At 54.9% G+C, this 15,478-nt stretch overlaps 2 protein-coding genes and 1 long non-coding RNA gene across 3 annotated transcripts in view; 2 read left to right on the top strand and 1 right to left on the bottom strand.

The window, feature by feature from the left end:
- The window catches only part of LOC145529707 (uncharacterized), a 1,704,434-nt gene that overhangs the window by 533,443 nt on the left and 1,155,513 nt on the right, over positions 1 to 15,478 (bottom strand). The window contains exons 147-148 of the long non-coding RNA XR_014071296.1: positions 9,239 to 9,350; positions 1,601 to 1,712 (exon numbers count right to left, since the gene is read on the bottom strand). This is a non-coding gene — a long non-coding RNA (uncharacterized LOC145529707). The remainder of the gene's footprint in view (positions 1 to 1,600; positions 1,713 to 9,238; positions 9,351 to 15,478) is intronic.
- Positions 3,437 to 7,198, top strand: LOC145529548 (uncharacterized). Its single transcript, XM_081550129.1, has 3 exons — positions 3,437 to 5,583; positions 5,983 to 6,295; positions 6,546 to 7,198. Exons 1-3 carry the CDS (start codon positions 5,347 to 5,349, stop codon positions 7,172 to 7,174), a joined length of 1,179 nt encoding a protein of 392 aa, XP_081406255.1. The 5' UTR covers positions 3,437 to 5,346; the 3' UTR covers positions 7,175 to 7,198.
- Positions 9,776 to 14,840, top strand: LOC145529532 (uncharacterized). The gene is made up of 3 exons (XM_081550111.1): positions 9,776 to 13,225; positions 13,625 to 13,937; positions 14,188 to 14,840. Exons 1-3 carry the CDS (start codon positions 12,989 to 12,991, stop codon positions 14,814 to 14,816), a joined length of 1,179 nt encoding a protein of 392 aa, XP_081406237.1. The 5' UTR covers positions 9,776 to 12,988; the 3' UTR covers positions 14,817 to 14,840.

Genomic DNA, 15,478 nt, shown 5'->3' with positions numbered 1-15,478 from the left:
GAGCTCCTCTTGTTGCACCAGCTCCCAAAAGAAGCCAAGAAAGGGAGCTGGAACAACAAACCACCCCAACGCCCAGGAAAGCGTTCTTCACGACAGAAGGCTAGCAAATGACCCAACAACCTTGTGGCCCAGAACCCCTCTAGAAAAATCACTGTTCCATACAAAAGAGAAACACATGGGAAGTTCCAAGGAGAGGCAATGCCCATGGCCAGTGTACTTTAGAGACGGCCTGACCGCTCCGGGGAAGACACGCACCGACGGAACCCCTTGGGTAACAGCAGTGAGAGTCCTCACCGTCATAAGGGTTTCCTCTGGGGACAACCTGCCCTGGGCACCACATGAGGGAGCAGACCGGCTTCTCTTCCTCTGCCCCCACACCACTCACTCATGAAGGCAGCTCAGGTGTTCTCATGCCCTGCCTGCCTGCCTGCCTGCCTGGCTCATCCGTGAGCTGTGACCACCTCCAGGGCAGGACTCCACCTTCTCCTCTCTGTGTACCGTGAATCTGCACACAGTGGGCTTTCAGAACCTTAGGAGACTTGAGCCATTCCCACTCGAGCCAGAACCCTCCCCAGGAAGGAAGACAGCTGTGGAGTCATTTTGGCCCCAGCACTGGTTCCCAAACCCTGGCGGCTCCTACAGCCTCTACGGTGTGAAGAGGGAGGTCCCTTTTGACAGAGCTTTCCGGCTGTCAGATCGAAGCTGTTGTTTCACTGTCAGCTGTGTCTCTGCCGTTGCAGCCAGGTGGGCCACGCTGCTCCAAAGGAGCTCACAAGCTGAGTTGCAAGGGAGGTATTGAGAGGACAGGGATGGCTACAACGTGCTGCAAACTGAGTGAGGGTCCCCACAATCCTCAGCAAAGGTCTGTGGTGTGCAAGTGGGGAGTAGAGGGCCCCCAAGTTCCAAAGGAAGGGAGGTACTCGGGAGATAAAGCCCTTGGCTGCTGTGGTAGCAGCTGCAGATGGCAGCTCGTCCACAGTGCACTTCGAATGAGGTCATATGAGCGGGACTCTGGAAATGGCTCCGAAATCCAGAGAAAGGGGTCAGGGTATGTGGGAATCCGGCGGGGGTGGGGGGTGGATGAAGGAAGGTGTCCTTCCTCTCTCCAGTGCAATTTGGTTTGGTGAGTCTCAAAGCTACCAGATGGCACTTCCCAAGTCAGGCCCCCGCAGGAATCAGGGTGGGCTGCGTGCCTCGGCCCCTGCCACAGGGACAAGCCACACCAGTGGCCTCCCTGAGCTCAAATGGCCGGATCTGGGGGTTCCGTCTGGGTGCACACCTCCTTGCTGTGGCCAAGTTCCCCCCTTCTCTGAGCACCAGCTTCATCATCCTCTCGAATGAGGACATCGATTGCTACCTTGGCACGTTACTCTCTTCATCCTGTGAAGACTCATTAGGCTTATCCTACAATTACTAGCTGGCCCGAAGAGATATCTCCTGAATCCAGATTAAGCTGGAGTCTCCCAGGCTCATCTGGCATGTCTTCCCTGAAGTCTGCCAAAACCCACACCCTTGCATTTCCAGGGACTCCCCTTAGCCGGCTGGGCAGAAAACCCAGCATGGTTCAAACAAGCTGACAGACAAGCGGGAGAGGACTCACGGGCAGACGGCCTCCGTCAGGTCTCGGGTGGAGCTCTGGGACCACAGCAGCAACGGGCCATCCCAGCCCCTGGGCTCAGCAGCGCCCTCATTCTCAGGCCGGCGGCTCTGCCCTGAGGGGAGCAGGAAGGTCACCAACTGCCGCAGGCGGACCTCAAGCCCCTCCCACTGCTGGAGCCTGACCTCCCCCGGCCCCACCCCTTCCCCTACCCCAGCAGGACGAGAGCTCGTCTTCCCCTGGCTTCCAACGTGAGGCCCGGCCCTGGGCCCCGATTGGGCACTGCCCCAGTCCGGAGCCAATCACAGTGGCCAGGGAGGTGGAACGCACCGATTGGCCAGGGCCAGGTCATGTGCCCATGCTCCCCAGGAAACTCAAATATTACCAAGATTCCCTAACAAACCAATGAACAAAATTATCCAGTAAAGGCAAACCGTACTTTTTAATGAGGCCGATGTCACAAAAAAAAAAAAATGCTTCACAATGAACTGCTCAAAGAAGCTACTAAATAAACTTTCAGAAAAGTTAAGTAGTTTTTTTTTTTTTTAATAGGGTGACGGAGAGCTATACCTTTCCCATCTATGTGAATTTAGGTTTAAACTAGATTTCCCTTGGCTATTATATACGACAAAAAAACCCCACATCACCCCCTTTCACTCCCCCCACCCCCCAAAAGTGTTTTAGTCTATTGAGTTTTTGTGTCCTCAGTTGTGTCTGATTCACGGCAACTCACGAACTCTACACAGCCAGGCTCTTCCGTCCATGGAATTCAGGGCAATTTTTTTCTGTCACAGTAAATGCCCACCCTGGGTGATCCAAAGGCAAGGGCTCAGAGGCTCCTGAGAGTCTAACTCCTTTCAGCCGAGCACAGAGCTGGCTCCTCACTGGGATGCCTGTGGCCTGGGGCTCCCAGAGGGGAGAGCAGCACTCGCCCCACCGTGTGGTCACTGCTGGAAGTGCAGGCTGCTCCTCACTCCCCCTTGACAGTGTCCCTGAGGGCAGAACAGTGGGAATCTACTCAAGGTGGAAATGCAAACTCCCATGCAACCAAACTTCCCACAAGGTCTCCAAAACCACTCAGGAACAGGGAATTGGAAACTGCAGGGCATGACATGAATGGAGATGGAGACTTGACACCTTACACCGAGTTCACTTCCAGTTATCCCTAGACAAAGTTTCCATGAAAACTTGTCACAAATCTAGAAGAACAATGAGCAGAAACCGGACACGTGCTTTGAGTCTTCACACACAAAACTAAAAGGCAGTCCACAAAACAACCCAGAGAATACAGTGGACTTTGCAAAATCAAAGATATCTACTGTGGGAAAGACCTCATTACAAAAGCAAAAGACAGGTCATACATCGCGAGACGAATGAGTGGAAACACAAAGCTTCTCAAGGATGTGTCTCCAAACAGACAAAGAACACCAACACAACAAGCCTGTGAAAACTAGGGAAAGGTCTGAAGGGACACCAGACTGAGGAAGACACACACAGAGTATCCCGGATGATGTCCAGCACGGAGGGCCTGAAGAAACAACAGTCTAGTTGCACTCCCTCAGGCCTGTGTGACCCTGGATGAGGCCTCTGTTTCCCGGTGGCTCTGAGAGATGGACAGGGAGGAAGGGGAAGAGAAATCACTTGCATTTCTAATACTCACAGCAAAGTCTTCCAATGAGAAGGGAATTATCACCCCCACTGACAATGCCATGCACTGAAGTGATACCCACGAGTCCATCTAACACAGAAGGGAAGGAAGGACCTGTTCTCACAAAACGGCGAGAGATGGAAGAAGGAAGATCAAGCCCACACCAATCACTGGAAAGAGAAGCTGTGCTCAGGGCTTGAAAGAATTCCTATTGGGAAAATGATGTCACAGCCCCACAAGGCAATCCACAGCTTGGATGCTATTCCTCCCAAAATGCCAATGCATTGTCGCACCGAACAAAGAATTGCAAAAGGGGTTACGGAAACAGAAAAGAGCCTAAATTGTCAATACAATCCGACGAAAAAGCCCCGATACGGACATCCAAGGTTGTGTGAAAGGAAATTAGACGACCAAACTAGGATCCTCAGGAGCGTATCGGAGAAGGCGATGGCGACCCACGCCAGTACTCTTGCCTGGAAAATGCCCTGGACGGAGGAGCCTGGTAGGCTGCAGGCCATGGGGTCGCGCAGAGTCAGACACGACTGAAGTGACTTAGCCGCAGCGGCAGCAGCAGGACAGTATGCTATTGGGAATACAACAACACACACAGATCCAGATCGATGGAATAAAGTTGAGGGTCCAGAAACAAACCCCGGCATCCATGGTCAACTCATCTCTGACACAGAAGGGGAGAATATCCAAATGGGAACAAGAAAGCCTCTTCAATAAATGGCCATGGGAAAACCAGACAGCTACATCTGAAGAACGCTATTGGTTTTGATCTCACACCACCTCAATATCGGGGAAAAACCTCACCCTAAAGACTGATGTCATGAGATAGCTAGAAAGAAGCGTAGGTCAAAGGCTCCTTAACATCAGAGTCTCCTTGCCATTTGCTGGGCGGAGGTAGAAATGGGTCTCTTCAAGTAAGGGAAAGAGGGAAACGAAGTACACCAATGGGTTTCCATCCAATGGAACCTCTTCACAACAGAGAAGCTAAGCATTCACAGATGCAAAAGATAGGAAACGGAACATGAGAGACTCCTTGCAAGTGGTGTATCTGAGAAGGGGTTCATATGGAAAGAGACGAAGAATGCACAGCACTCAGATTCCAAGAAACACCACCACCACCCTTGACCCTTCCCCCATGACCAACTCCGACCTAAAGCCTTTCTCTCCCTCTAACCCATCCCTAAAACATAACCCTCATCTAATCATATACATGTGCATTCCTAGCATCCATCCATCCACACACGAGAGAGAAAGAGGAAGACACAGACTGAATCGAGAAAGGAAAAGAGAGGGACACAGCCAGAGAGAGACACGGAACCAAAGAGAGGAAAGGAGTCGATGGTCCAGACTTTTCATCAATCTGTCTCGAAGGTAGAAGCAATGACAGCGCCCATCCACCCCAGAAGGGGGAAAAGGACGGAAGGTTTGGAGAGGAAAAGACAAGAACGCAGGGAGCCATTAGAAGCTCAGCCACCCGCAGAAGCCGAGCTGGGACACTTGAACAGAATCTCAATGGAAACAGAGGACCAGAAAGTTGGCTACTCTTTTCTATAAGAGAGGGAGACCTTCGAGTCTTCCTTTCGGGCCTCCAACTTGGATGTGGGGTCTCAAAACAGTCAGGAGGGGCAGTGCCTTTTTCTGGGTACCACGGCGCATCCAGGCCTCGTTCTGCCCCATTCTGTGCTGTGTCAGCCCTGGATGGAGTCTTTCTTTCTGAAGTCTCAGCGCACAAGCTCCACGTGATATCGGCCCCAGGTGGAGAGGCATGGAGCTGCTCGTAGGCCGACAGACCTAGGAAACAGATGGGAGAATGACCCCCACTCTGCAGATGGAGAGACTGGGGAAACCCTGAGGGGCATATGCTTGTCCAGGGCCACACCACTTATGAGAAGAAGGAGCCTGGTCTGAGAGCAGCGGGGTCCTCGGAGCTCAGGCCCTGGCTGCACCCAGGCCTCCCCAGGGCTGTGGGCTGGGCTGTGTGGCTGTCAATGTGCCTGCACATGGCCTAAGTGGGGTGGTCGAGCAGTCAGAAACCCAGAGATTCCCTTGGGAAGTTTTGGGGAAGGGACCTCAGCACGAACCCCAGGAAATGATGTCACCTGCCGGCAACAGAACCCAACAGAACCCGCAACCCGGGTATCCAGGCCTCCAGAGCGGAGAGGAGCCCCCAGCCAGATCTCTTGCTGCCAGGATGTTCTGCTGTTTGCCCCTGCCCAGAGGCCGGGGCCTCAGGAGAGCTCACAGGCAGTGTGCGTGGGCACCCTGTCGACGTTGGCTCAGGGCACCCCCGAGAGGCCTCTGGCCCTCTGCCCGGAGAAACAGAAAGGTAACACGGGGAGCCCCAGGCCGGGCCAGGCCACCTCTCCCATGCCACCCGGAAACACCGGGTCCTTTGCCTGTGTGTGTGGATGCGGGTTTCTCGGGGTGTGTCTCCCTCAAGGAAGTCCAGGCGGATGTGGGGTCAGAAGCCTGCGGACAAGTTGTGTCCACACCCCAGGGGAGATCAGGCTGGCTGGGATGGGAACAGTGCGGGCAGGGCCGGCCGCCCAGGCTGACCTCACACCCTCAGGTGGGTCTCTTTCCTCCCGGGTGGGGATCTGAGCAGACACACGTCTCTGACCCTTCTGGGAAGAGAAGTTCGAGCAGGCAGAAGCAGCGGCTCCACTGGCCAGGCCCAGCTCGGAAAACTCCCAGCACGGCTGGCTGACGGTCACTGTCGTTGCAGAGCTTCCCACGTGATGAGGCCGAGGACGGGGACACCCCGTCCACCTCCCGGAGGGAGGGGTCGGAGCACCAACCCCCCGCCCGTGAGGCCCAGTGCAGGCTCCAGGTGAGCGTGCCCACGGAGGCATCAGCCCCACCGGGGGCGAAGCGGAGGCGGGGAAGGCCTGCTGCCGAGACACCGCCCAGGATACACCCGGCGGCCCAGTCTGAGGCTGCCACGGAGCTCAGCACACCCGGCTCCGACCCAGAGTCCCGAGAACCCCGGCCTCTGAGGCAGCAGGAGGACCTGGAGCCCAGCACGCCAGAGCACAGAGGTAAGGACGCTGGGGCTGGTGCACGGGAGTGTGTGGGGAGGGGGTGCTGAGCTACACAGGGACGAGTCCCCGAAAGATGCTGCTGGGCCTGCAGCAAGCGCTGGCCTCACACCCCCACCCCCATCTTGCACACTTCAGTCCCAAAAGACATCCAACCCTGGGTATTCTTTCGGAATCTCTTGGAAGCTTTCTGTCCCGGGATACGCACATGCCAAGGCTGGTCTGTGGGCAAACTTTGCTTCTCCCCCAGCTCTAGCACTGGCCTCCAACTGGAACCAGGCTCCACTTCCCAGACCTGTGCCTACAGAGGTGGTGGCTCCAGGTGCAGGACCCAGGGATCCACCGAGGGCAGATGGAGAACCGAGCCTTGCCCTCGCAGAGACACCAGGCCAGCTGGGTACTGGCCAGCACACCGGGCAGATCGGATTTCCGTGCCTGCAGGACCCCCAGCCCCAGGCACTGATGTCCCACCCCCTCAGCCAGAACCTCCACCTCCACGTGCACCTGTACCTGCTCGGGCTTTGGCAGGAGAACCCGAGGCAGAGGAGGAGTCACCGCCTCAGCAGGGAGAGCCTGCCCTGGCTCCCGCGCAACACCCAGACGCCGACGATGACTCACCCGCCCCTGCAGGAAGAACGAGCCCCCGCTCTGGACAGAGACCCAGAGCCCTTGCCGGAAACACCATGTCCAGGGGAGCGGTCGGCTCTGCAGCCTCCATCCCTGTCTGCTCACCGTGGACGCCGGCAACTCGGTCTGCCCCCAGGGGACATGGAGTTCCTTTCCCCTGAGCTGCTTTGCATTTGGTTTGTTTCTACCTTTCTGGTGATGTTTTACTTTTTGTATGGTTTCGTCTATTTTTGTTGGTTAAGTTGGGATTAGTAAACTTTTTCATCATTGTTGCAATTTGGGACACTGTTGTGTAACTCTGGTGATACTGTGTTACCATCACCACTCTGTAGTTTCAGACCCGTTCGATCTTTATGCCCCACCCGCCAACAAAGCCTGGGTTCAAGGCAAGCAGGCCCTGTTCATCCCTCCCCCCGATCCTGACCACAATTTCATCTTTTCTTTCTGCATTCCTTCCTATATTCTTGGTGTCCCCAATCAATGACTCTCAGTGAAATGACTGAAGGAGTTTTTTTCGGACTCTCCACCTACTGTAAGACTCCATTGGAGAGTTCTCATTTTTATGTCATTTGAACTAGCCTTTGATAGCTGAAAGGACGGTGTACGTCCTTTCAAGATATCATGTGCCAAACGAAGCCCTTTTGGCAAATGCCATCATTATCTCCAGGCAGGCATTGCTGTTTGAAGGGTGACATCTCAGCCAGAAGGCAGAGGCTGAGCTCCTCTTGTTGCACCAGCTCCCAAAAGAAGCCAAGAAAGGGAGCTGGAACAACAAACCACCCCAACGCCCAGGAAAGCGTTCTTCACGACAGAAGGCTAGCAAATGACCCAACAACCTTGTGGCCCAGAACCCCTCTAGAAAAATCACTGTTCCATACAAAAGAGAAACACATGGGAAGTTCCAAGGAGAGGCAATGCCCATGGCCAGTGTACTTTAGAGACGGCCTGACCGCTCCGGGGAAGACACGCACCGACGGAACCCCTTGGGTAACAGCAGTGAGAGTCCTCACCGTCATAAGGGTTTCCTCTGGGGACAACCTGCCCTGGGCACCACATGAGGGAGCAGACCGGCTTCTCTTCCTCTGCCCCCACACCACTCACTCATGAAGGCAGCTCAGGTGTTCTCATGCCCTGCCTGCCTGCCTGCCTGCCTGGCTCATCCGTGAGCTGTGACCACCTCCAGGGCAGGACTCCACCTTCTCCTCTCTGTGTACCGTGAATCTGCACACAGTGGGCTTTCAGAACCTTAGGAGACTTGAGCCATTCCCACTCGAGCCAGAACCCTCCCCAGGAAGGAAGACAGCTGTGGAGTCATTTTGGCCCCAGCACTGGTTCCCAAACCCTGGCGGCTCCTACAGCCTCTACGGTGTGAAGAGGGAGGTCCCTTTTGACAGAGCTTTCCGGCTGTCAGATCGAAGCTGTTGTTTCACTGTCAGCTGTGTCTCTGCCGTTGCAGCCAGGTGGGCCACGCTGCTCCAAAGGAGCTCACAAGCTGAGTTGCAAGGGAGGTATTGAGAGGACAGGGATGGCTACAACGTGCTGCAAACTGAGTGAGGGTCCCCACAATCCTCAGCAAAGGTCTGTGGTGTGCAAGTGGGGAGTAGAGGGCCCCCAAGTTCCAAAGGAAGGGAGGTACTCGGGAGATAAAGCCCTTGGCTGCTGTGGTAGCAGCTGCAGATGGCAGCTCGTCCACAGTGCACTTCGAATGAGGTCATATGAGCGGGACTCTGGAAATGGCTCCGAAATCCAGAGAAAGGGGTCAGGGTATGTGGGAATCCGGCGGGGGTGGGGGGTGGATGAAGGAAGGTGTCCTTCCTCTCTCCAGTGCAATTTGGTTTGGTGAGTCTCAAAGCTACCAGATGGCACTTCCCAAGTCAGGCCCCCGCAGGAATCAGGGTGGGCTGCGTGCCTCGGCCCCTGCCACAGGGACAAGCCACACCAGTGGCCTCCCTGAGCTCAAATGGCCGGATCTGGGGGTTCCGTCTGGGTGCACACCTCCTTGCTGTGGCCAAGTTCCCCCCTTCTCTGAGCACCAGCTTCATCATCCTCTCGAATGAGGACATCGATTGCTACCTTGGCACGTTACTCTCTTCATCCTGTGAAGACTCATTAGGCTTATCCTACAATTACTAGCTGGCCCGAAGAGATATCTCCTGAATCCAGATTAAGCTGGAGTCTCCCAGGCTCATCTGGCATGTCTTCCCTGAAGTCTGCCAAAACCCACACCCTTGCATTTCCAGGGACTCCCCTTAGCCGGCTGGGCAGAAAACCCAGCATGGTTCAAACAAGCTGACAAACAAGCGGGAGAGGACTCACGGGCAGACGGCCTCCGTCAGGTCTCGGGTGGAGCTCTGGGACCACAGCAGCAACAGGCCATCCCAGCCCCTGGGCTCAGCAGCGCCCTCATTCTCAGGCCGGCGGCTCTGCCCTGAGGGGAGCAGGAAGGTCACCAACTGCCGCAGGCGGACCTCAAGCCCCTCCCACTGCTGGAGCCTGACCTCCCCCGGCCCCACCCCTTCCCCTACCCCAGCAGGACGAGAGCTCGTCTTCCCCTGGCTTCCAACGTGAGGCCCGGCCCTGGGCCCCGATTGGGCACTGCCCCAGTCCGGAGCCAATCACAGTGGCCAGGGAGGTGGAACGCACCGATTGGCCAGGGCCAGGTCATGTGACCATGCTCCCCAGGAAACTCAAATATTACCAAGATTCCCTAACAAACCAATGAACAAAATTATCCAGTAAAGGCAAACCGTACTTTTTAATGAGGCCGATGTCACAGAAAAAAAAAAAATGCTTCACAATGAACTGCTCAAGGAAGCTACTAAATAAACTTTCAGAAAAGTTAAGTAGTTTTTTTTTTTTTTTTTAATAGGGTGACGGAGAGCTATACCTTTCCCATCTATGTGAATTTAGGTTTAAACTAGATTTCCCTTGGCTATTATATACGACAAAAAAACCCCACATCACCCCCTTTCACTCCCCCCACCCCCCAAAAGTGTTTTAGTCTATTGAGTTTTTGTGTCCTCAGTTGTGTCTGATTCACGGCAACTCACGAACTCTACACAGCCAGGCTCTTCCGTCCATGGAATTCAGGGCAATTTTTTTCTGTCACAGTAAATGCCCACCCTGGGTGATCCAAAGGCAAGGGCTCAGAGGCTCCTGAGAGTCTAACTCCTTTCAGCCGAGCACAGAGCTGGCTCCTCACTGGGATGCCTGTGGCCTGGGGCTCCCAGAGGGGAGAGCAGCACTCGCCCCACCGTGTGGTCACTGCTGGAAGTGCAGGCTGCTCCTCACTCCCCCTTGACAGTGTCCCTGAGGGCAGAACAGTGGGAATCTACTCAAGGTGGAAATGCAAACTCCCATGCAACCAAACTTCCCACAAGGTCTCCAAAACCACTCAGGAACAGGGAATTGGAAACTGCAGGGCATGACATGAATGGAGATGGAGACTTGACACCTTACACCGAGTTCACTTCCAGTTATCCCTAGACAAAGTTTCCATGAAAACTTGTCACAAATCTAGAAGAACAATGAGCAGAAACCGGACACGTGCTTTGAGTCTTCACACACAAAACTAAAAGGCAGTCCACAAAACAACCCAGAGAATACAGTGGACTTTGCAAAATCAAAGATATCTACTGTGGGAAAGACCTCATTACAAAAGCAAAAGACAGGTCATACATCGCGAGACGAATGAGTGGAAACACAAAGCTTCTCAAGGATGTGTCTCCAAACAGACAAAGAACACCAACACAACAAGCCTGTGAAAACTAGGGAAAGGTCTGAAGGGACACCAGACTGAGGAAGACACACACAGAGTATCCCGGATGATGTCCAGCACGGAGGGCCTGAAGAAACAACAGTCTAGTTGCACTCCCTCAGGCCTGTGTGACCCTGGATGAGGCCTCTGTTTCCCGGTGGCTCTGAGAGATGGACAGGGAGGAAGGGGAAGAGAAATCACTTGCATTTCTAATACTCACAGCAAAGTCTTCCAATGAGAAGGGAATTATCACCCCCACTGACAATGCCATTCACTGAAGTGATACCCACGAGTCCATCTAACCCAGAAGGGAAGGAAGGACCTGTTCTCACAAAACGGCGAGAGATGGAAGAAGGAAGATCAAGCCCACACCAATCACTGGAAAGAGAAGCTGTGCTCAGGGCTTGAAAGAATTCCTATTGGGAAAATGATGTCACAGCCCCACAAGGCAATCCACAGCTTGGATGCTATTCCTCCCAAAATGCCAATGCATTGTCGCACCGAACAAAGAATTGCAAAAGGGGTTACGGAAACAGAAAAGAGCCTAAATTGTCAATACAATCCGACGAAAAAGCCCCGATACGGACATCCAAGGTTGTGTGAAAGGAAATTAGACGACCAAACTAGGATCCTCAGGAGCGTATCGGAGAAGGCGATGGCGACCCACGCCAGTACTCTTGCCTGGAAAATGCCCTGGACGGAGGAGCCTGGTAGGCTGCAGGCCATGGGGTCGCGCAGAGTCAGACACGACTGAAGTGACTTAGCCGCAGCGGCAGCAGCAGGACAGTATGCTATTGGGAATACAACAACACACACAGATCCAGATCGATGGAATAAAGTTGAGGGTCCAGAAACAAACCCCGGCATCCATGGTCAACTCATCTCTGACACAGAAGGGGAGAATATCCAAATGGGAACAAGAAAGCCTCTTCAATAAATGGCCATGGGAAAACCAGACAGCTACATCTGAAGAACGCTATTGGTTTTGATCTCACACCACCTCAATATCGGGGAAAAACCTCACCCTAAAGACTGATGTCATGAGATAGCTAGAAAGAAGCGTAGGTCAAAGGCTCCTTAACATCAGAGTCTCCTTGCCATTTGCTGGGCGGAGGTAGAAATGGGTCTCTTCAAGTAAGGGAAAGAGGGAAACGAAGTACACCAATGGGTTTCCATCCAATGGAACCTCTTCACAACAGAGAAGCTAAGCATTCACAGATGCAAAAGATAGGAAACGGAACATGAGAGACTCCTTGCAAGTGGTGTATCTGAGAAGGGGTTCATATGGAAAGAGACGAAGAATGCACAGCACTCAGATTCCAAGAAACACCACCACCACCCTTGACCCTTCCCCCATGACCAACTCCGACCTAAAGCCTTTCTCTCCCTCTAACCCATCCCTAAAACATAACCCTCATCTAATCATATACATGTGCATTCCTAGCATCCATCCATCCACACACGAGAGAGAAAGAGGAAGACACAGACTGAATCGAGAAAGGAAAAGAGAGGGACACAGCCAGAGAGAGACACGGAACCAAAGAGAGGAAAGGAGTCGATGGTCCAGACTTTTCATCAATCTGTCTCGAAGGTAGAAGCAATGACAGCGCCCATCCACCCCAGAAGGGGGAAAAGGACGGAAGGTTTGGAGAGGAAAAGACAAGAACGCAGGGAGCCATTAGAAGCTCAGCCACCCGCAGAAGCCGAGCTGGGACACTTGAACAGAATCTCAATGGAAACAGAGGACCAGAAAGTTGGCTACTCTTTTCTATAAGAGAGGGAGACCTTCGAGTCTTCCTTTCGGGCCTCCAACTTGGATGTGGGGTCTCAAAACAGTCAGGAGGGGCAGTGCCTTTTTCTGGGTACCACGGCGCATCCAGGCCTCGTTCTGCCCCATTCTGTGCTGTGTCAGCCCTGGATGGAGTCTTTCTTTCTGAAGTCTCAGCGCACAAGCTCCACGTGATATCGGCCCCAGGTGGAGAGGCATGGAGCTGCTCGTAGGCCGACAGACCTAGGAAACAGATGGGAGAATGACCCCCACTCTGCAGATGGAGAGACTGGGGAAACCCTGAGGGGCATATGCTTGTCCAGGGCCACACCACTTATGAGAAGAAGGAGCCTGGTCTGAGAGCAGCGGGGTCCTCGGAGCTCAGGCCCTGGCTGCACCCAGGCCTCCCCAGGGCTGTGGGCTGGGCTGTGTGGCTGTCAATGTGCCTGCACATGGCCTAAGGGGGGTGGTCGAGCAGTCAGAAACCCAGAGATTCCCTTGGGAAGTTTTGGGGAAGGGACCTCAGCACGAACCCCAGGAAATGATGTCACCTGCCGGCAACAGAACCCAACAGAACCCGCAACCCGGGTATCCAGGCCTCCAGAGCGGAGAGGAGCCCCCAGCCAGATCTCTTGCTGCCAGGATGTTCTGCTGTTTGCCCCTGCCCAGAGGCCGGGGCCTCAGGAGAGCTCACAGGCAGTGTGCGTGGGCACCCTGTCGACGTTGGCTCAGGGCACCCCCGAGAGGCCTCTGGCCCTCTGCCCGGAGAAACAGAAAGGTAACACGGGGAGCCCCAGGCCGGGCCAGGCCACCTCTCCCATGCCACCCGGAAACACCGGGTCCTTTGCCTGTGTGTGTGGATGCGGGTTTCTCGGGGTGTGTCTCCCTCAAGGAAGTCCAGGCGGATGTGGGGTCAGAAGCCTGCGGACAAGTTGTGTCCACACCCCAGGGGAGATCAGGCTGGCTGGGATGGGAACAGTGCGGGCAGGGCCGGCCGCCCAGGCTGACCTCACACCCTCAGGTGGGTCTCTTTCCTCCCGGGTGGGGATCTGAGCAGACACACGTCTCTGACCCTTCTGGGAAGAGAAGTTCGAGCAGGCAGAAGCAGCGGCTCCACTGGCCAGGCCCAGCTCGGAAAACTCCCAGCACGGCTGGCTGACGGTCACTGTCGTTGCAGAGCTTCCCACGTGATGAGGCCGAGGACGGGGACACCCCGTCCACCTCCCGGAGGGAGGGGTCGGAGCACCAACCCCCCGCCCGTGAGGCCCAGTGCAGGCTCCAGGTGAGCGTGCCCACGGAGGCATCAGCCCCACCGGGGGCGAAGCGGAGGCGGGGAAGGCCTGCTGCCGAGACACCGCCCAGGATACACCCGGCGGCCCAGTCTGAGGCTGCCACGGAGCTCAGCACACCCGGCTCCGACCCAGAGTCCCGAGAACCCCGGCCTCTGAGGCAGCAGGAGGACCTGGAGCCCAGCACGCCAGAGCACAGAGGTAAGGACGCTGGGGCTGGTGCACGGGAGTGTGTGGGGAGGGGGTGCTGAGCTACACAGGGACGAGTCCCCGAAAGATGCTGCTGGGCCTGCAGCAAGCGCTGGCCTCACACCCCCACCCCCATCTTGCACACTTCAGTCCCAAAAGACATCCAACCCTGGGTATTCTTTCGGAATCTCTTGGAAGCTTTCTGTCCCGGGATACGCACATGCCAAGGCTGGTCTGTGGGCAAACTTTGCTTCTCCCCCAGCTCTAGCACTGGCCTCCAACTGGAACCAGGCTCCACTTCCCAGACCTGTGCCTACAGAGGTGGTGGCTCCAGGTGCAGGACCCAGGGATCCACCGAGGGCAGATGGAGAACCGAGCCTTGCCCTCGCAGAGACACCAGGCCAGCTGGGTACTGGCCAGCACACCGGGCAGATCGGATTTCCGTGCCTGCAGGACCCCCAGCCCCAGGCACTGATGTCCCACCCCCTCAGCCAGAACCTCCACCTCCACGTGCACCTGTACCTGCTCGGGCTTTGGCAGGAGAACCCGAGGCAGAGGAGGAGTCACCGCCTCAGCAGGGAGAGCCTGCCCTGGCTCCCGCGCAACACCCAGACGCCGACGATGACTCACCCGCCCCTGCAGGAAGAACGAGCCCCCGCTCTGGACAGAGACCCAGAGCCCTTGCCGGAAACACCATGTCCAGGGGAGCGGTCGGCTCTGCAGCCTCCATCCCTGTCTGCTCACCGTGGACGCCGGCAACTCGGTCTGCCCCCAGGGGACATGGAGTTCCTTTCCCCTGAGCTGCTTTGCATTTGGTTTGTTTCTACCTTTCTGGTGATGTTTTACTTTTTGTATGGTTTCGTCTATTTTTGTTGGTTAAGTTGGGATTAGTAAACTTTTTCATCATTGTTGCAATTTGGGACACTGTTGTGTAACTCTGGTGATACTGTGTTACCATCACCACTCTGTAGTTTCAGACCCGTTCGATCTTTATGCCCCACCCGCCAACAAAGCCTGGGTTCAAGGCAAGCAGGCCCTGTTCATCCCTCCCCCCGATCCTGACCACAATTTCATCTTTTCTTTCTGCATTCCTTCCTATATTCTTGGTGTCCCCAATCAATGACTCTCAGTGAAATGACTGAAGGAGTTTTTTTCGGACTCTCCACCTACTGTAAGACTCCATTGGAGAGTTCTCATTTTTATGTCATTTGAACTAGCCTTTGATAGCTGAAAGGACGGTGTACGTCCTTTCAAGATATCATGTGCCAAACGAAGCCCTTTTGGCAAATGCCATCATTATCTCCAGGCAGGCATTGCTGTTTGAAGGGTGACATCTCAGCCAGAAGGCAGAGGCTGAGCTCCTCTTGTTGCACCAGCTCCCAAAAGAAGCCAAGAAAGGGAGCTGGAACAACAAACCACCCCAACGCCCAGGAAAGCGTTCTTCACGACAGAAGGCTAGCAAATGACCCAACAACCTTGTGGCCCAGAACCCCTCTAGAAAAATCACTGTTCCATACAAAAGAGAAACACATGGGAAGTTCCAAGGAGAGGCA

The sequence above is a fragment of the Giraffa tippelskirchi genome, chromosome 12 (genome assembly GCF_054371585.1).
Source record: "Giraffa tippelskirchi isolate mGirTip1 chromosome 12, T2T-mGirTip1v1.2.pri, whole genome shotgun sequence".
NCBI lineage: Eukaryota > Metazoa > Chordata > Mammalia > Artiodactyla > Giraffidae > Giraffa > Giraffa tippelskirchi.
This window is presented reverse-complemented; position numbering and strand designations above follow the sequence as displayed.